Source organism: Neolamprologus brichardi, chromosome 3 (genome assembly GCF_056152115.1).
Source record: "Neolamprologus brichardi isolate AB-2024 chromosome 3, ASM5615211v1, whole genome shotgun sequence".
Taxonomy (NCBI): domain Eukaryota; kingdom Metazoa; phylum Chordata; class Actinopteri; order Cichliformes; family Cichlidae; genus Neolamprologus; species Neolamprologus brichardi.
The window spans coordinates 45,588,977-45,611,035 of NC_142106.1; the positions used below are offsets into that span (position 1 = coordinate 45,588,977).

Below are 22,059 nucleotides of genomic sequence, written 5' to 3' on the forward strand. Positions count from 1 at the left end.
CATTGTTTCCTTGCATCAGTTGTCAACATGTCATAACTTGTTGGACTGGATTAGTTCAACAAGTGGCTTTTGATTGATACCAATGTGTAGAAAAGTATGCACTGAGGCGAGCAGTATGAAGTAAAGGGGGAGTATAAAGTCTTGTATGAGTAGATCAAATGCTGATGGAACTGCTCTTCAGCAATCGGAACAAAACCCTGTGTGTTTTTATATTTTGTATATTTTATATTTTCATAATCATACAACCCATGTTGTAGTGATTTGGAAGATGTAATCTGACAGAGGATTTGATAGCGAGGTACGAAAAAAAACATGATCTTTCTCTATGTTATTAGATGAGTTTGTGATCATGGAGATTTAAGGAGCAATAGACGCAAATCTCTTTTGGGTCACCTAGAACAAAAATTAGAGTACAAGAACTCATTTTAGAAATCTCTATACAATCCGGCCATCTATTTCAGAAACATTAGTCTATAATCATACATGAATGCACTTATACAAAATCTTTGGTTTAATTCATATATGTGTAAATGTATATCTGTACATACAATTAAATAAATAAATTTATAGGCTGAGAAAAAAAAAATCTTTCTGAAACAACACCAGTGAATGTCAGGTTTTAGCTTTAGTCCCCTCTGAAGAAAGTGTAATAGCTTGCTAGTGCTTACTAGAGGTGCCATTTTACATCATTGTTGAGCAGTCATTCAGGGAGAAAGTCACTGTAGTGTAGAAGAGGCAGAAATACCCCACTGACAGGAGCCTTATCAGATGAGAATGCCAAGCAGCCACAGGATATGTTGTGTTTGGATCGCGTGGTGCCATGCTCACTTTTAGTTCATCGGATAAAACTTTGTATGCTGAAAGGTTATTGTTTCCATATACACAGCTTACCACCTGCTCTACTGTTTGGAGCTTGATAGATGGAATTCTGAGAAAAGTAGAATCGCTTACTTTGCAACAATAAAAGAAAAGAAGAAGAGAAGACCTGGATTGCTTTGCATTTAAAATGATTTCCTGCAAATGTTCCTACCACAAAGTGGTTTGATTAGCTAACGTGTCCATAGCCCATAGTGTAGCCATAGTGTAGCCATAGTGTAGCCAGTAACAATATTGTAACACTGAATGACAGTTCACTAGGGCTGTGCGATATGACCAAAATCTCATATCCCGATATTAAGACATCTATCGTCCGATAACAATATAAATCACAAAAATGTAACATTTTCTGTAAATTCTGTGAATCTCGGGCAGCTCGACTTGCGTTAAGTGTTTCCAGCTGTGCATCATGTACCTGGAGTTGAGTGTTTTAACCGATGCATGAAACTATACATTTTTAGACATAAGTTGTAACAGCCGCCGTTTTTTTTGTAATCATTTATTACACAGCGTGCTGCGGGGAAAAGCCTGTTCTAACATTTGAGTCTAAGGTTTATTTTTTAGCACCTGGCGGCTCTTTTTTACTTCTCATCCGTAAATAATCTGCTCTTTCACGTGATTCAGTTTATTTTGAAAAGTCTCAACAGGATCCTGAGCTTTATTGTGAAAGGTTTATGTGGAACAAGCGGACACGCGGTGGTTTTACTGTCATTGTTGCTAACAAGAACGCATAAAAACAGGCGCTTGTCTGTCTGTAGTGTGGTTATATTAAATATAAGAGAAAGAGAGAACTTTAAGAAATTAATATAGCCACTACAGTGACCATCAAAATAATGAAAAAATATTGCCGTAAACAGTTTATTTTGCAACACCACAAAACAAACGATTACGTAAAATGAAACGATAGACGTTTTTATATCGTCATCCGATATATATCGTTATATCGAACAACCCTACAGTTCACCACTAAAAATGGAACCACGTACTGTTAGACAGAGTGGATTTGGGAGTTTTATGTGGTTGACAGTAGCTAACATAACAACAGCCGTTGTTGCAGTGACTCCAGTCATGCTCACAAAAGTATGAGACAACTTTGACTATTGCATGGACATGTGCCATGTGTCCGGAGGGAATTATATTGGAAGTTTTAGAAGTAAAACTTTATATTCAGCCATATATTTTAAAATTTAATGCAAGCCTCTATGTCCATTACTGTAAAAATATTTTGAAATAAGAAAATAAGATTCTTTTTGATACTCTGCATGAACAGTGATGTGAAAAAGTGTTTGCCCCCTTCCTGATTTCCTTTTGTTTGTACGTTTGTCGCACTTAAATGTTTCAGATCACCAAACAAATTCTAATATTAGATAAAGATAACACAAACACGAAATAAAGGTGTTTATTATTAAGAATCGTTGTCATTAAGCCACATTAGAGGATTTTCGAGCATGAGCCACCTTTTTAAGGTCATGCCACACCATCTCATTTGGATTCAGGTCAGGACTTTGACTAGCCTTTGTTTGCTTAAGCCATTCAGAGGTGGACTTGATGGTGTGTTCTAGATCATTGTCCTACTGCAGAACCCAATGTGCTTCATCTTAAGGTCAGTAAAGGAAGACTGGACATGCTCCTTCTGTTCTGGTAAATAAAAAAAAGCAAAAAGCCCCAGACCATTGCACCACCACCACCAGATTTTACTGTTTGTATGATTCCTTTTCTAAAATGCTGTTTTAGTTCTATTCCAGATGTAATGGGACTCAAACCTTGCAGTTTTTGTCTCGTCAGTCTACAGAATATTTTCTCAAAAGTCTTGTGGACTGTCGTGATCGCAAATGTGTGAAATGTGCAAAGAGCCTTTGTGCTCTTTGTGGTCAGCAGTGGTTTTTTCTCCCATGGATGCTATTTTTACACAGTCTCTTTCTTATTGTTGAGTCATGAACACTGACCTTAGCTGAGACATGTGACGCCTGTAATGTTGTTCTGGGTTCTTTTGTGACCCCCTGGATGAGTCGTCAGTGTGATCTTGGAGTAATTTTAGGCCATTCACTTCAGGGAAGCTTCACCACTGGTCCATGTTTTTGCCACTTTTTTTTTTTTGTCAGTTTGCATCATCTTTGCTAATTTGGTTGAATTCATTCTTCCTTGACTTCTGCCCACCCTCCCCCTACCCGTGGCTGAGAAACACACCATAGTGTGATTCTGTACATCCCTACTTCATTGTAGGAAACATATTAACATGTGATGACAGTGAATTGTGTTTGCCACAGTTGAATTTTCTTCCTTCAGAAGCCAGTCTTTATTCCCAGTCACATTATTTCAATTCAATTCAATTGTATTTATACAGCACCAAATCACAACAACAGTAGCCTATATTGTAAGGTAGACCCTACAATAATACCTACAGAGAAAAACCCAACAATCATATGACCCCCTAGGAGAAAGCATTTTGGTGACAGTGGAAAGGAAAAACTCCCTTTTAACAGGAAGAAACCTCCAGCAGAACCAGGCTCAGGGAGGGGCGACTGGTTGTCGCAATTACTGACCAGCAACCTAATTGCTCCATTAATAGGTTCAAGGAGTCTTCATGCTTCCAAACTTCTACTGTCTTGTGGTTATTTGGACTGTTCTCCTCTGTGAAATGCTCAAAGCTTTAACATTCATTTTGTACTTTTACTCCACATTTAAATTCATTCTTAAAAACTCGCTTAGAATGTTCTTCCTTCTATAATCAGCTTTTTTGCTCCATCCTAACTTTTCATTCTGAGAAACAAACAATGAATCTAGATAGTCCAAACATAAAGTCTTCATTTAGTCAAGTTGCATTTTTTCATTTTAGATGAGTTTTGTGTTTTCACGCGAGTCATATTGCATATTGATTTGCTAAAATCCATTCCCCTTACAGACTTGCAGGTTTTTTTTATTGATCTATTTGAACATCAACAAATATTCTCTCATTCCTCTTTCTCTCCAGTTTACTGTAACAGTTTACTTTAATGTAACATATGTATCATTTGAACTTCTGGAAATCAAGTCTGTCTTGTTTTCCAAGTTACAATAACTAATTATTTTTCCCTAACAAATTCATAAAAATATTAAATGCTAAAATTACTGTAGTATTATCCACTGACATGAGTCACATCACAAACTCAGCTTTACTTGTATGTTGCACAGTGCAGTACACAAGTAATGATATTTATTTGCATTTTCAGTGTATGTTTTATTCCTGTCTGACCCTGTCCTTATTAGACATTACTTAGAGTCTCTGATATCTTACTCGTCCTCTGACTTTAACCCTCAGCACTGTAATGACATTGGCAGGAGAGGTAGTGCACCTCTCCTCATTTTAAGTTATTACCTTTTTCCTGACCTCCCTCTGAAATCTGCTTTTGCTTTATGACTCAGCAGTGTATCAGGTTACACTTTCTGTTTTATACTACAACAGAGGACCTGTGGGTGGGCATGACTTATCTATAGGGCATATATATATAGCTGAAGAATTTTCTTAATGTGGAACATTTTTTGGAATCAGATTCATTTTTTACTCTTGAATTGGCGATCTAGACGTGAATCAGAATAGACAGAGGTAAACAGTCCATAATATAATATGTGAAAGCATAAAAACTACATATAAAATAGCTACAATGACACCGATTTTTGACCACTGGAGCCGATATTTGCAGTTTTTTCTTCTCTGTTTGGCCTGTTGTTATTCGACGTGGCTCTGTGGGTTATGTTAACTTGGATCTTTCCATACACACACACACATGCACTGCATTAAATGCAGATTGCTGTATATGTTGTGTTGTTGGATAAATCAGTCAGTTTCTGTATTCATTCATTTTTTTTTAATCCGGATAAGGAAGATTCACTTATACAATATTTGCACATTTATAAGGTGACTGCTTTGTGTTTTGCTGTCGAGATTTAGTGTGAAATCTGCCAAGGCTGTGACTTGTGGATTACCTTGTCACTTGGATAGAAAGTTTCTGAAAATGTGGAAAAGTTGAGGACAGAGCTTTACTTTGATAAAAAAAGAAGACAAACAAACAAAAAAAAACACTTTCCTATTCATCTGCCTATCTTCCCTATATACTCTTATTTCTGTTTTTCACCAATGCTGTCATTTTCTTTCCTTTATCTTAACTCATGTCAGCCTTAGGTGAAAGGGACTTTTGCTTTTCTCATTTGGCTTTTAACACTTTACTTACGTGTGGCATAGTGCTGGCAACAATAATGGAGTTTTAACTAGAGTTACTCATGAGTTTGAAGAAAAAGCTGACAACAAAACAGAAAGACATTTAAAGTCAACAACTATTTTATGTACAGCTCAATACAAGGTATACTAAATGTGGTACCGTGCAGTAGAGCTGCCATCCAAAGCATTGTAAGAGCTCTTAGCCGTTATTACCTAAAAAGCAAAGCAGCCTCACATAAGCATTGTGCATCGCAGCACTAGTCCACTCTCCTCTTGCTGTTTTATGACACATTTTATACAGAGTGAACTGGAAATAAATGGACACATTAGCTAATCAAACCACTTTGTGGTTGGAACATTTGCAAGTGTATATTTTTAGTAGCCAGATGCAATTTGACATTTCTCATACTTGCACTGGAAAAACAGCCCATTTTGGTATTTAAATATACAAAGTAACTATTATCTTACTGTAAAGATGATTTTTTTTTGTGTGTGTTCACAAGAATTTAGTCAATACCGTACTCTTGTTATCACTATAATTATTTTATTCCTTCATACATCAAGATTCCACTCCCCTGTAATAATTCATAATTGCTTTCTTTTATGCATCTTAGTTATTTTAATTTGCAGTGACAGATGGTTTTGTAATTAGGTTAAAAAACAAAAATTGTGCATGCTGCACAGAGATTCTCAGTTTCAAACATTGGCTTTTAATGTGAATAACTGCATCTCGGTGTGGAATGTCAGCCAGAGTGTCCACTGCCTCTGGCCCAGTGTCAACTGGGATGGACTCCCCCCTGTGGGAGTAAAAAAAGTAGTTAAGAAATGCTAGATTTTTTTTATTAATAACATATGTTTATTTATTTTAGATCAGCTTTTTATTTCATCTATTCCTCCAGCCATTCTCTTCCACTTATCCAATTATATTTAGAGTTGAAGTTGAATTATGTACAGTGTGTGTGTGTGTGTGTGTGTGTGTGTGTGTGTGTGTGTTTTAACATAAAGATTAACAAAGAACTCACTGAATGCTGCTCTGTGAACAAAAACAAAAAGCATCCTTACTGTGAATTCTCTGTAATACAGTTCGTGCAGTTTATGTTGTACACGTGTCAAGTTTGTGTGGGCACATGCGTCACTCAATGTCTGTATGAATTTTAATTAGACTTTCTGCATGCAAGTGTGACAAAGATTTACAAGCTTAACATCTTGTTGCCATAGATGTTAAGCTTGAACTCCCTCTGTGATAACTTCTCGATGTGCCTCAGCCCTTTATCTGTAATGAGAATGTTGTTCTGGAAATTTTGATAATTGGTTTTGAAACAAAGTCAGCAGTCACAATAGACGGTTTTTCTCAGGATATGCACAGTTTCATTTCCAAGGCCATATTTCTTATTAACTCACTGAATGTTTGCTTTCAGAATAATGCTGAAAGTCATTCAGAAATCATGCAACGTGTTTATTTTGTTTGTTTTGGGGTTTTGTTTTTGTTTGTTCTTCTGTTCGTCCAGATCAAAATAATTATATACGGTAAATCTTTTAAGCATACCTGGATTTTGAATTATTTAACATGGAGATAAATTTGTATGTTTGTAACTGTAACTGTGTTTGAACTATGATGTACAGTACCTTGTGTACTTATATCAAACCAGCAGTTATGTAGCTTCCTCCATGTGCAGGGAAATAGGAAGATAGAAAGAGAGAGAGGCTGTTTTTCATTGCAGGCATGCTTTTCTCCCCTCGGTAAATTCTTTAGTTAGCTTGGTAAGGATTAGGTCTGAAAAGTCTCTCATTTGCCGCCAAAGCCCTCAGGGATTCATTGGTGAAGACATTCAGCGTCTCTACTGCTTCCCTCTGAATTTAACTTTGCCATTTATTTATTTTTATTGCAGCCCACGTCTGATTTGCGCTCTCTTTTGCATGTTGCGACTGTCTTTATGATACATTTAAACTTTTTTCAGCTCTTTGTTGCTTGAGGTACTGTACACTAATTTAGAGATATTGGACTGTAAATTTGAATGCAAGTGTACATTTCAGCATTTGATATTTCTTTCAGTTTTGTATCAGGTTTAATGAGAGTTAGTATAAAGAATTGCTCTCTTTGTTGTAGATTTTTATCCTAGATCTTATCCTGTAAGCTCCGCCTTTGCGCATGGACAAAATATGCCTAGAAAAGATTTGATCTGAAAATTGTTCACATATCCTTGTGAATTACAAGCACTTTGGAAACACTTTGGAAATACCAGCTGAGTTGAAAGCCTGAGGCTATGTGGGATACACCCTAATGGAAAACAGCTCGGGGATAAAGGTAATGGTTGGTACAGACTGCAGGAAACTGTAAATGGGATAAAAGACACTAGCTCAAAAGAAAGAGGTACATTCCACCAAGTGTCTGACTGAAACCATTTTTCTTCCCCAAGGCTACATTTTGAAATATTTCGACTTGCAGCAAAATAAATGTCAGGCACATTAGAATGAAACATTAAATGATATGTGGATAATCACCATTTCCTTTAGCATTACCTCTTAAGGCATCCTTCTTAATTATGACGAGAGATAAGAAGAATATCAAATGTTGGAAAATATTTTATATTGATTCTTTGTGACCAACTGATGTTAATTAGAAGAAGTGCTGGAGCTTTTTGACTCATATAAGCTGTTGTCAACACCAGAGTTAGCACCCAATAAAGGTAACTGCTCGTCCTTGTAATTGCTCGAATACAAAGCTATGGCTTAACTTTGAAACAATTGAGATTTTATATATTTATATATGCTATTCCAAGTTAATTCAGTTCCAGTGTTGAACTTCGACTATATACAAATCTTTCTCATGTTTTTGAAAAAAATACAGTTTCTCCTTCCCTCCCTTCTCCCACTATGTCGGTGGAATGGAGTTAAAACTTTAAGCAGCTGAGCTTAACAGAGAGAAACTCTTTCTCTCTTTGACAGAGAGAAACAGGGATGACATGACAATGGAGGGTGAGGGACTGTGTTCAGAGATGAGTGGAGGGTAAAGGCAGAGTCATGACCAATGATGGTATAAATGACCTCTACTGTACATCAAACATCATTTTACTTCAGCTCAGAAGATAGTCAGGAACACATGAGGATAACTTGTGAAAGACAGGATGATGGGTTATGATCAGAGATGAGAGAGAGAGGAAAAACAGGGTCACGGCCAGTGATTATATAAACAACTGCTACTCTGTTTCAGACAAACGCGGTCCCAGTGCTTAAGCTTGGCAGATGCTCTGTCATTCAAGAACAGTTTTCGGTTGCTTTGTTGGTGTGTTTATGGAAAGTGGCTATTCATGCTCAATCCAGTGAACTAAACTCAGGTTAATTTAGCAACAGGGATGCATAGGGAGATGTACATGAGCGTTAGTGTTAAGTAGTTGGTATCCAACCTGTTAGGGAAGGTGGCATTCAAAGGAACCTTGTAATTGAAGTCTAATACTAGAAGTTGTATAAATGACGTGGACTTCCATACTCATGGGTAGTGCAGAAAATAGATTTGTCCTTTGCAGTTGCGAAATTAAGCATATTTTCAGATTCTTGACCTTTTTGGTTTTTATAAGTTGTGATAGAAATCCCTTTGAAGATACTACATGCTGCTTCTGCAACAGCTGCACATTGCTTCTGCCACCCTCAAAAAAAGTGCCAGAAAACACATTGAACCACTACATTGTTGAGTCACATTAAAATATTATCAACCAAGCTACAAGTTAATGCAGCAATGTCACATAAAGGCCCAAGCTCACAAGCCACAACAGCAGATCAAAATGCCAAGCTCTCCACAGGGATGCTATGGTATTAGGGGTGGGCGATATAAACGATATACGATAGAAACGATATAAATTTGGCCAACGATAGAGATTTTGACTATACCGCTCTATTGCGATAGCGCATGTTGATGATGTCACCTGTTTTGGTCAAAAGCATCACAGTGGCTACAACCATTATCATCTGCAAATTATGCCGACAATCATAGCAAAGAGATGAAGCACTTTTGAAATATGGGAAAAGCCAAAAACTGCGCTTCTTCACTTCCGTAACATTGATTCATTAATGTTGAATTCTCTCGCAGGTGTTCTAGTCCCATGTTGTTGCAGTATATTAATAACTAACCTCGTATTGTGGATGAATAATCTCAGTTGTTCTCCTGACTGAAGTTTGGCCCGTGTATAGCATCCTGCTATGCGATTGCATTTGTCCCTGACCACCAGAATCCCTCACGTTAACTTTTATCGAGTGGAAAAAAAGTTGGCGTTCATCCTCCAGCTTCACTGTGCTAATGTTATGCTAACATAGCTGAGTCGCTAGCAATCACGTAGTACAACATTATATACCAGCTAGTCCAACTTCAGTAACCCTGCAAACGCCACTGCTGTTTAGTTTTCTGTCTTCATTTATGTCAGAAGTGGTAGCAGAGCTGTACGTTTTAATTAGTTTCAAAAATTTCTCAGTCAGAACATGGTATGAAATGTTTAGGTGGAAACTAGCGAGCAAACTTCCTGCTAACTTCTAACTCTGTTAAATTTAATAACTTCTGTTTTCATACATGCCTGGATGTTAAACTTAATTGTTACACCCGATAAAGCGGCAACGCTGATGATTTTATCAAAGATTAAAGAATTTTGACCGTTTTTAACTCTTAGTGTTTGTTTGACCTTGGGACCTGAAATGGACGGAGTTTTGGACCCAGATTACTCCGCGAAACTCCTCACTACGGCAGCCGTAATGCTCTGACAATCCATCAAAACATTTTTTAACAGATTTCTGCCGCCAAAATCGGTTCGAGGTCAGTAAGCACAACCAGAATTCATACATAAGGCACACTCTCGATTTTTGAGAAAATTAAAGGATTTTAAGTGTGCTTTATAGTGTGGAAAATATGTTATACAGAAGAAAAGAATATATGGCGATATATATCGTTACCGCACATGCTTCAAATTATATCGCAATATTAATTTTAGGACATATCGCCCAGCCCTATATAGTATGCTTTTTTTTTTCTTTTTGGGTAGCTTCTCTTCTTCTAACTCAAGAATTGCAGTTTTATTTTCTTGTTTTACAGACTGACCTCTTCTGCTCCTGAACAGTGGTTTAGTAGAACAGTCTGAGAAGCCATTGGCTGCTTTTCATTGTGTCATTGCGTTTGCCTATTTTCCTCAGTCACATATGTACAGGAGAACCAAAAGAACAGATGGCTCCAAGCAGCCAAATAGGAAATACTTCGTTCCATACTGTTAATCTTAAGTATGTCAGCTACTTATAACATGTGAAGATGCAAGCTGGTAAGATCTACCTTTAAGGTACACCTATGTTTCCTGCTCTAAGCTCCTACAAAAGCCTCCTCCCTCCTCGAGGGGCATTTAAAGTATTAGAAGATCCTTGATGGTGGGGGAACGCGTGAAATTTCTGGATCACAGGAAGAAAAAAGACATGAGCAAGCATAAATTAGCATAATGAAAAGGACCTACTGTTTTTCATTTCTGAAAGCCACTGATATGAGAGGAACTGTAGGTACAGTGGACTGGTCGAAAATATTTCTGTTGGACATTTCTTGAAAAAATCAATGCGCAGCAGTGGAATTATTGGAGCATTCACAGCCTTCTAAGAAAGTCAGTAGATTAAAGACTTAACCTTACATTTTCTGGGAAAGAGAGTAATACATTTTGCTGTCAAGTCTTCAAAACTGGACGTCTTTATGTTTGATCCATGTTTGATGAAATTATGGAAAAGCACGTGCTTGGAAATATAATATTGACTTCTTTCTGTTCTATTTCCCTTTTCCATGCAATCCGTGTTCACCCTGAAGCTGAAGAGTATGCTGTTGAAGGTAAGACTGATTTTTCTCTCCTAAGGTCCTCTGATGGCTTCTCTTGATGTTCTCATGGATGCTGATTCAGGTTGCTTCTAAATGCTTTATGCCATCCCTCTGTGGAGGGGCATTGTCAGTTTGGACTGCGGTTATAAGTGACTTCCAGGGGCCGTAATGAATTTTTTTCTGTATAAAATACACGTGATAGATGCGCACCTGAAACTATTCCTTATTTTTCTATTATTATTATTTTATCTTGTCTTTCTTCATTTGTTTTCTTTTTTTTTATAGTTTATCTCTAGAGAATATGAACATACTTGTATATGAAATTGTCAAGACAGCTGTTCTAACCTTGAACCAGTCTACCCATTAACAAGTTATTGTTCAAGTTCACATGCCATGACAAGGTGATGACAAGCTGCTGTCTTCACATCCTTTCCTGTCCCCTACAAAGGTGAACAAATCCTGCTGGTTTAGGCCCCAAAGGCACCACATTAGCCCTTGGGCCATGAAGGTGCGAAGCCAGTGCTGAATGTAGAAGACATTATGGATACATCAGTGTCTGCTGATCTTACTGCAAAATGTTGCCGTCCAGAGGTTCACCCACTGGGTGACTGGATCTGTTTTTTCAGTTCAATCAGACACTGAAACTGACATAAACAGGCTTTTTTTGAATATGCATCCAGATATTGGCATCTAGGTGTGTGTGTGTGTAAGTGTGTGTGTGTGTGCTTGCGTGTATTCTTGTTGCATTTCCTCTGTACTGAGTTTGAGGTGATGGATTACCTATCACAGAGCTTGATCCAGCAGGGGAAATCACTGTGACAAACACCCTCTAGCTTCAAGTTTTCTTTAAGCTGAAAAAAGTTATGCTGCAGTTATTTCTCAATCTTTATTCTGAATCTGAGTTGTTTATCTTGTGGCATATTGGAAATATAGAAACTCACATCATAGAGCCACTTCAGTGTTATTAGCTATCGCAGTGGGTTCTGTTTGAAATCTGGTTCTGCATGATATGCACTTGATGTGTGCACTTGTGAACAGCGTGAAGCTGACATTTTCTGTTTGTTCCCATATAATGCCAGCTTCTTGTTTTTCTGTGGGTACATGTCTATGTATGAGTGAATCTTGTCACCAGGTGATGGGTAAATGTCAGGAGGAAGGTTGCAAACAGCAGTAAATGATGGCAATCCTACATTTGAAGCACTGTCAACACATCCTACATCAATCGACAGGTTCATGTGGGATGTGTTGAGGGACACACGAGGTTTGATTGAATGTCTTCATATGATATGAATATGTTATTTATGTTTGTATGTGTGTAAATGTAACAATGTGATGTAATTTCAGAAGCCTAAATAAGCCCAGAGTAACGAAGCTAAATATTTGTCTTGGATATTTAAAGAAGATGCAAAGATTTTTGCACATCTTACCCAGGCTTCTGAATGCTACTACCTGCACCTGAGAAATAACCTGATGTAATAGCAGAACATTTGAAGTTGGAGGAAATCGAGTTTTGCCTTGAGGTTATGAATGAGAGAAATGTAATTGGTAACTCTGATGGCAGAGAGCTTGAATATGCTGACCTATTTAAGTATGTAGACAGCTTACAGGACTCTGGGTTCTCTGCGCTGTACAAGTCAGGTCAGCAGCCAGTCAAATTAATTTAATTTAATTAATAACCCTTTCAGCACTGTTAGTTTGGATTTGTAAATGTCACAAGTGCTAACATAATTTGGAGTAACTGGTATACCAGTCTACACAATCATATTAATAAGCAGATTTTTTTGTCTTTTGGAGACTTCATAACCAGAAAAATCACATTGATGTAAACACTCTATATGATGGAAAGAGGGATGTAATGGAGGGAAGCTGGGAAAGAGGAGATGCAGAGGGTGCTGAGAGGATGCCGAAGAAAGTGACTGGTTCAAGGAAAGGTTGACTCCTGTGAAGGGACTGTGGGAACTTGTGTTAACTGTCAAAAAGTTAAACAAGTGAAACCTGGCTCTCACAAATATGTAGCTATAAGTTAAAGTGCTGCCTAGTGCACAAAAGAAGCAAATAATCTGGAATCCTGTCACAGCAATGTAACATAGCCTTAGCAAGCATCTGTAGTTTCACAACTCATTTCGAGTATGTGTGGGATATTTCTTTGCACAGTTGGTTAAGCATCCTTTTATTATCTTTGCTTCCAATGATTTGTGATGGAAACATCCTTGTGCAGAGTTCTGAATGTTTTCTGTAGTACTGTGACCCTAATATGAGCCAGTTCAGTTTTGAAGAATATAAAAAAGCCTTGGAGTTTAATTTTCACTCATAAATATAACCGGGGTCAGAATACATAGTTTGTTTAGATCGTTGTTAAACTGAGACATTTTAAGTTATAAAAATCTTAATCAATTTGTCTGCCTCAGTCACTTTAATTTAAAAAACAAGGAGCCCGGGGTATTGTGTAGTAACAAGACTGCCTGATAAATTCATTGAAAATAGTTTATTGTCTGAATTTATTTCTGCTATTTTAGGGCTTCCCTGTGACTGCCCTTGGTATAATTAGTGTTGGTGACCATGGGTTAAAAGGTTGGTTGAGATGGATGATACAAAGAGACATTCAAAGCCCGGTGGGAGGCCAGTATCCCAGGAAAGGTGGATGGTGGCCCTCGCTCTTACACTGTAGGTCCTCGATTGATGATGTGTCAGCAACACTGACCTGTTTTACTGGAAAAAAAAGCCATCAGTGTATAATATATCCTAGCATGCCCTCCCATAGAGGACTGCATGTATGATATATTGTTTCATTATGTAAGGGCAATGTTAGCTCATCATCTGGTGCGGAGGTTTTCAATAGAAAGCAATAAAGAAATGGAAATGAAGTTGAAAGCTGTGGTGGTGTAATTTAGATTATGACATAGAGTTTGTCAGGGGGAAGCCAACATTTTCAAAACACAACCTACAGTATGTCTTATTTGAATGAAATAAGCATTTGATTCCCTATAACCCAGCCAGAATTCTGGTTCCTACAGATTGGCTATGTTCCCATGTGGTACACAGATTATAATCAATCACTTACAAATACTCTTGATCTCAACTAGTTATGATTATAAAGCACTCACATCCACAGAATCAGTTTCTTCCATTCCAACCTGTTCACCACCATGAACGGGACCAATTAACCGCCAAACGACGTCAGTGACAAGATTGTAGACCTGCGCAAGATTGGACTGGACTACAAGACCATCAACATGAAGCTTGGTTTGAAGGTGACTACTTCTGGAAGAAATTCAAAATAAGCACCAGTCACCTTTTTTTTGGTGCTCTATGCAAAATCTTGGCTTACGGGATAAAGATGACCATGAGGTACCTGATCGATCAGCCCAGAACTACATAGGATGAGCTTGTTGGAATACATTTACCAAGAATATCATTGGTAACACATTGTAATGTATTCAAATATTGCAGCACCTATAAGATCCCTCCTGCTTCTGAAAGACACACGCACAGGCCCGTGTTCAGTTTGTCAGTGAACATGTAAATGATTCACAGAAGGCTTGGGAGAAAGTGCTGTGGAAACCAAAATGAAACTTTTTGGTATTAGCTTCATCTCGTTTGGAGAAAAAGAAATGAGTATGAGTATGACCCAAAGAACATCATCCCCACAGTTAAGTACCGATATAGAAAGATTATGGTTTGGGGCTATTTTCCTGCTAAGATTACAGGACAAGTTCACTGCACTGAGAAATTCTTTTACCAGATCACTGAAGATGGGTCATGGATGGTTCTTCCTGCATGACATTGACCCAAAACATACTGCCAAGAGGCTAATTAAGGACATTAAGATCATGGTGGGGTCTAGACAGTTTCTAGACCTCTGTCCTATAGAAAATGTGTAGAAGGAGCTGATTTTTTGTGTCACCAAGTCTCATCCATTTAACATGAACATGGCTAAGAGACAAAATAGCTCATCTACAAATGGACAGTAGCAGATCAAATGTATAGCTGACCTCTACGTATGACCTCAGACACAGGGCTTTCTTTTCAATGCTGATATTAGACAATGTGATCATGAAAAATGATCATTTCTCCCCAGGTCATGCGGCCCTTCAACTTAATCTGACCCCTGGGGAAGGGGAATAACTACTTTTCCTCAACATAATGAATGGTTTGACGTTGGCTGGAGATACAGGATTACAGATTTAAGTTGTCCCTGTAGTTATAGGAGATTACTTTGGATCATCCAAACCAGATTATGGATTTTGTTCTTGTTTGCTCAGAACTTCTCTAAACGTGTGTGTGTGTGTGTGTGTGTGTGTGTGTGTGTGTGTGTGTGTGTGTGTGTGTGTGTGTGTGTGCGTATCCCAGGGGCAAAGGGACAAAAAACACAAAGTGAAGCAAATATTACATGTACCGATGTCATTGTGGTATTAACCTAGATTCATTTTATTCTCTGGAACAAACAGTGTTTCTTCTACATAATTTATATTCAAATTCCAGTTAGTAATGTTGTGCCAAGTATGACTGGCTAACTGCCTGACTAATTTTGCTATTTAAAACCCCCACAAAAAGTCACACGTCACATCTTGTGATTTTTATCAGTCAAGTTGCGTTTTACTTAAATTAAGGTCAGTACAATAGCATGAATAAATTCTTGCCTATTTCCTTTTAATTTGTTTAAAATTAAATTAAATTTATATTGTCTTGCTGGTTGTCCATGTCACAATTGCAGTGCTTGTGCACACCGCAGTTTAAGATATAAATTGTGACATGGCAAAACAGCAGGATTGCAGTATATGCAGATGTACACAAATATCTTCATACTTATCTTCATTCAGTGGTTAAACAAGGCTGTTGACTTTGGAAGAATGCTATCTAGCTTATTCCTCATAATCAATCAAAAAGAAGAGACAGAAAACAAGCAAACACAGACCCACAAAGTCAGAGTGGAAGATGACCAGTGACAGTGAGGATGAAATGGAACTAAACGGTGTCTGTCTGCTGTTGAGAAATTGCTTGGAAGCCTTAAGACAGTGGGATGCCTTGATGTTCTCTCTGCCTGCCCAGCCTCTACCAGATGTTGCAGTAAGATTAAGCCTTCTCAGGTCCTGGAGGAGACAGAGTCCAGCCATGCCTGTTCTCAAGACACATTAATTTCACCCCACACACAGCTGCCTTTTTTCCCTCTCTTTCTATTTTGCGCTTTGTGATAACAAAGTCTAAAGCGATGGAGTGGGCATCCCCTTGTGAACAACTCCAGATGCTTCAGTGTCAGCATGCATTGCCTTAGGCAGTACTGTTTGCCAAGATAGAGAGAAATGGATTGGACAATGCATGGCCTGCTGCGCTGGTGCCGCACTGTGTTTATGCGTATACATGTGTGTTGGTGAGGATTTTTCTCCTCTGCTTGAGGTTATTTTGCTTCCCAGTCTTATACAGAAATGTGAAACATTTACATAACGGGTCAAATGATGATTTTGCTGTGTCAAGATATTCTGTAAATCATTACTCTGAAAAGTCCATCACCAATTCAGTACCTGACCATATGGTGACGGTCAAAATGCCCAAAATGTGAACTCACCGCCATCACATTTTAATTTAGCTTGGATTTCACTTATATAGCATCATATAGCATCTGTGTTCTTTTGAAACCTCTTAATGATTGTAATCATCATAAGAGGTCATCGAAATTAAAAGTCAATCATTTAAAGTCAAATGATTCACCAGAACTGCACTGGTTGGAATCTGCACATTAAGCACACTGGGGAAGCTATTAAGATAGGTAATACAATAAAACACAAGCACCCTAGTTATTTCTGTATGTAGCGGTACTTCAAAGCATGCATTTATGCTGTGTGTCTGCTTGTAGACTGGAATATATGCAGAAGCTGACACATTCTTATTTTCCGCCTGACACTGTTGTCACATTCGTAAACAGATTGTTCCACAGCTGAAGTCAAAAGTCACTGCCTCATATGTATTTTTTTCATTCTCTCTACACAAAACTTATTATTTCCAGGGTGTTAGAACATTCCTGTTGTACCTGTATCCCTTTCTGAATTCAATTAGGCCATGAAATGCCACAGACTGCAAAGCTACAAGTCCGTGCTGAGCAGGTGACACAGTGAGAGATTGCATTTTAGCAGAGCCCGGTGAAAAAGTCCATCTCCCACCCTTCCCCCAGTTGACAGAGAGTGCTATGAAAATAAAAGCACTTTAACTTCCATCTGGCTACTAAACCAAAATGGTGAGAAAATTGGTAACTGGCACATTTTTCTCCTTTCTCGCAGGGGCGTGCCAGCCCTTTTTTTTAATGTGAAAATGTATTTTCTCCAGCACAGGCTTAGCAGTACTTTTGCATGTGTATGAGATGATATACTTGTATACTGTATATTATCCCACTTACACTCATACAGGTGTTTTTCCAACACCAGGACATGACTTAGGGCCTTAGGCAAGTTTGTATCCCAGCCTACTGGAAACAACAAAGCAACCAGGTCCTTACTTTAACACTAATGCATTTGCTCTGTGAAAGTTCAGATGTATTGTTTGGGGGATCCACCTTGTATTTGTTGTTTAACATTAATTTAATAGGCCTTGCGATAAATAGATGTTGGAGGAATGAGGGCACAGTGGAGGAAAATGTCTTTTGAAGTCAGGATCAATACGCTGGTGAAATAAATGAGAGTGAGCAATAAATGAAAGGAAATGGAGAATAGAGACATTTTCTCCTCATCCCGCTCACTCTTTTATAATGAGAAAATAGTAATGCTTGAATGGGCTTTGCGTCCGAAAACCTCCTTCTACTTGAATATAAAGCAATTTTCCTTTTTTGTGTTTATCCCTTTCTCATCTTCTGTTTTTCTTTTCTTATCTTCTCCCTTTGTAGACTCTGCAGTACAGTGCAAAAGTCTGAAGTTGCCCATCATTTCTTTATCCTTTACCTCCACAGAGACGTGCTTGTAATTGTTTTTGTTTGTTTGTTTATTGTTTTTTTGTGGTTCTAAGCAATTTTCTTTGGACATGGGCTACTTTTTCACTCATTTTCAATCAAATCCTTATAACTGATTTTTATCAGAAGAATATATAATTTATTGGGTTGTCTGTATAAAAAAGGCACCATAAGTCAACCACACAACACTGGTTCATCCAGTGTTGTGTCTAACAGACAACTTAGCAAAGAACCTATTTTAATTGTAGCTTTGGGTAGATATCTAGAGTAAATGAGCAGTATCTGAAATTGTCTGTGAAGGTTCTCAGTCATCCAGGTCATTGTCGTCTAAGGAGCTTGGAAAGAAAAGCATTTGGACTTCTTTAAGTTGCTTGAAGATGTTTCACCTCTTATCCGAGAAGCTTCTTCAGTTCTAAGGTCAAATGGTTGAGAGTCCCTGATTAAAGCCCTGTGAGAGTGTCCTCCCAAGAGGGATATGGACCCCCTCTCCACCGTTTGACCTTGGAACTGAAGAAGCTTCTTGGATGGGAGATGAAACGTCTTCAAGCAACTTAAAGAAGAGCAGGGCTTTTCTTTCCAAGCTTCTTAGACTATCTGAAAGGTATGTTCCTAAGAAATAGGAAACCTGAGGGATTCAGGGAAGTCTGAGATGGTCTCAGTGGAAGGCAGGAATTACACAAAATCAGTCACAATAGATCTTGTGGAGTGGTGAATCCAAATTTCCTTCAACATTATTGAAATAGTTTGGGCCCAATTTGATAAAGAATTGAACAAAAGGCAACCAACATCCAAACGAGAGCTCTGGAGTAGCCTGGAGAACGTTTCTTGAAGGCTACTTAAAGAACAGCAGCTTGCCTTAGAGATTCAGGCAGTGTTGAAGAATACCAGTGGTCATACGAACTTTCCAGCTCATTAGGGCTGTGCAAACTGTAAATGTAAGTATATTACTATGTATGTTTACATGGGTGGCTCAGGACTTCTGCAGAGTACTGTTCTGTTTTTCCTTGACTCAAGCAGACCTTGGGCATTATCATGGTGTTATGGTACAACACTAACGAAGAATATTTTAGTAAAGAGCTTTTATTGCAAAATGCTAGTCTTGACTAAAGCAGCTGGTAGAACAGGTCAAGGACGGTCGCTGGTGGTAAAGGACTAACCATAGCTGTAAATGTTTCAATTACAGCTATGGTGTTTGTCTTGTTGTTGGCTTTAATGTCCCTCAGTTAGCCAGTCTAAAAATGTTTGGCAGTCCAGTTTAAACTCAAGGAGCTTTTGAAGGATTGTGCAAGATGTTACTGTGCCAAGCAGCAAAGAATTAAGACTGTCATGATGACTTAAGTAGGACAGACTGGAAAATAGTGTCAGAGATTAGATATTGACTGCTTTAAGAGCCTGACTGGAGACTCTATGTGAGTATTTGACTGACAGACGAGATACAAGCCAGTGTGGAGTTCTTGTTATTTTTCTTATTGCTGGATTATATGTTTCAATTATTAACAAAAAAGGCTTCACTGGTTCAGTGCAATCTCAGGAAAAGTTTTTTTCAGCAGCGTGAGCGTATAACTGTCAAACCTTCAGAAAGTCTTCTTATACTTGGCCCATTATAGCTGCTGTGTCTTCACAGAAAGCCTGGTTTATTAAATCTGCTACACATCGCACTCAATCAAAGGCCACTCGATGGCTTTTTGATCGACTTTTAGGTTAAGAGTTAAAGTGGGATGAATGGTTGATTTTTTTCTTTTTTGTGTTTTTTATGTATAGTCCTGTTTCTTGATTTTCAACATTGTTCTCCCAGTGACATCTTATTTCATCACTTATACAACACAGACAAGGCAACAGAATAAAAGTGGCTATTCATCTTCAGTACTTGTACTCATGTTTTAATTCATACAGCTTTTAAAGAAAAGCTATATGCATATAGAGACGTTTATTCTCACTGTTGAAATTCACTATTAGTAGGATTAAAGTGGACATGACAGCCATCATGCCACTGAGAAACCAACTAAGGAAGTTCATTCCATTCGTGTTTGAAATTTGTCAGCTACAGTTTCGTTTTTTCGTTCTTTTTTGTCAACAGTAGTTGTAGTTGTCCTATTAGGGCTGTTCGATATAACGATATATATATGGATGACGATATAAAAATGTCTATCGTTTCATTTTACGCTATTGTTTGTTTCGTGGTGTTGCAAAATAAACTGTTTACGGCAATATTTTTTCACCGTTTTCATGGTCACTGTAGTGGCTATATTAATTTCTTAAACTTCTCTTATATTTACTATAACCACACTACAGACGGACAAGCGCCTGTTTTTTATGCGTTGTCGTTAGCAAAATGACGGTAAAACCATCGCGTGTCCGCTAGTTTATGTTCCACATAAACTTTTCACAATAAAGCTCAAGATCCTGTTGAGACTTTTCAAAATAAACTGAATCACGTGAAGGAGTATGCAGATTATTTACAGATGCGAAGCAAAAAAGAGCCATCATGTGCTAAAAAATAAACCTTAGACTCAAACGTTAGAACAGGCTTTTCCCCGCAGCACGGCGTGTAATAAATACTCACAAAGAAAACGGCGGCAGTTACAACTTATGTCTAAAAATGTATCGTTTCATGCATCTTTTAAAACATTTGACACCAGGTACACGACGCCCAGCTGGAAACACTTCAAGCTGCCCGAGATTCACAGAATTTTCAGAAAATGTAAATTTTTATCGGGACGATAGATGTCTTATATCGGGATATGAGATTTTGGTCATATCGCACAGCCCTATGCCCTATAGTATAACAATTTACACATTTGCCTGACGAGTCCAATCCCAGGAGGGGGCACAAATCCCCGTGGTGTTCAAACATGCAGATACCTGCTGTGGCGACCCGTTGTGAATAAGGGAGTCACCGAATGTAGCTTTTAATTATAGGATATTTCTGTTACTCTAGGCACCTCATGAAGCCAAAATTTAACTAAACACTTTTTTAAAAAATTATCACAGTCTGGCCTGTGCTATGTTCAGGATACGTACGTGTCTTCCATAAGGTCAAATTGAATATGTTTGCAAAATCACACCTGTTTTTTTTTTTTTGTTTGTTTTTTTCTGTGACGCTGTAAACCAGTAAGAACTCAAGTATGCATTTTAAAGGTTCATAATAGCAGTGAGTTTATGAAAGCAAAAACCAAGGAATTTCAGTATCTTTCACTGTACTGGTTTATCTTAACTTCTTGTGGCCTCCTTTGCACAGTTACAGACTAGTTTGTGATAAACTAAACAGACATCTTAGAGATAAATAAATTGTTGATCTGTCCCTTTTATAATATCCCTGCAGACAGGGCTTCCTTTTTTTCTCTCTCAGCTGTCAGTGTGGCCTAACCAGTATGATGAGTTGTTATCAGAAACGCCACAAATTTGCTCAGCAGCTGCCACAAAGCCCCGCTCCCTACAGCTCTTATTTATTTATCTGTCGCCTCTCCAGTTCTCTGAGGGCCACAGAGGAGGAATTTTAATGCCACAGACCATCAGTGCTAAGGCCTGGGCGGCTAGATTTCTCATGTGATCGCTTGAAAGAAGAGAAGTAGAAATGAAGGGTGTAAAGGGAGGACAGGGGTTACAGGGGGGTGAGGGGCAAGGAGCAAAGAGGAGGAAATATATAGGCTGGGATGTGAAAAAATGGAGATGACTGAGAAGAAAAGGGGTTGAGGGGAAGAGTTGAAGTGTCAAACCAGCAGGCTGTTTTAGTGGAAAGAGACATGGCCTAGATACTTCACTAGGATTCACTGTTAATGACTGGTCAGTGAGGCCATGGTTTCATTTTGTCTCCATAGCCACTGTCATACACAAAATGTTTTAATATAGTATGTGGCCATGTAGGTCTGTGTGTGCATGACTGGCTTTAAGGAGGGGAGGCCCTGCTTTTATTTGTGTTAATACTTTATTAAGATCAATACTTTAATAATTTAGTTTTGTTGTGAATTTGTTGGTTCTTATCATCAGGTTTAGTCCATGCTGTGTGTTCTTGTGGGGGAACCAATAGTTACAATGAGATCCTTTTTTTGGCAGCCCATATGCATAATTAATTCTGAAAGGTAAAGAAATTATATCTCGAGCCATGACACCAACACAAGGAATGTTCTTCAGTACTTCACTTGAAAGTCACTGCTGTGTCTTGCCAGTGTAGTGGTTCTACACCCTCTGTTGTAATTGTCACTCTTGTAGTCTTAACCCTATTAGAGC

General features: G+C 38.2%; 1 protein-coding gene across 7 annotated transcripts in view; it reads left to right on the forward strand.

Annotated features, from left to right (window-relative positions):
* Positions 1-22,059, forward strand: part of nrxn2b (neurexin 2b) — a 739,753-nt gene that overhangs the window by 120,190 nt on the left and 597,504 nt on the right. For all 7 annotated transcript variants that reach the window (XM_035912885.2, XM_035912888.2, XM_035912887.2 and 4 more), the window contains exon 3: positions 10,890-10,910. In XM_035912885.2, coding sequence (XP_035768778.1) covers positions 10,890-10,910 — 21 coding nt within the window. The remainder of the gene's footprint in view (positions 1-10,889; positions 10,911-22,059) is intronic.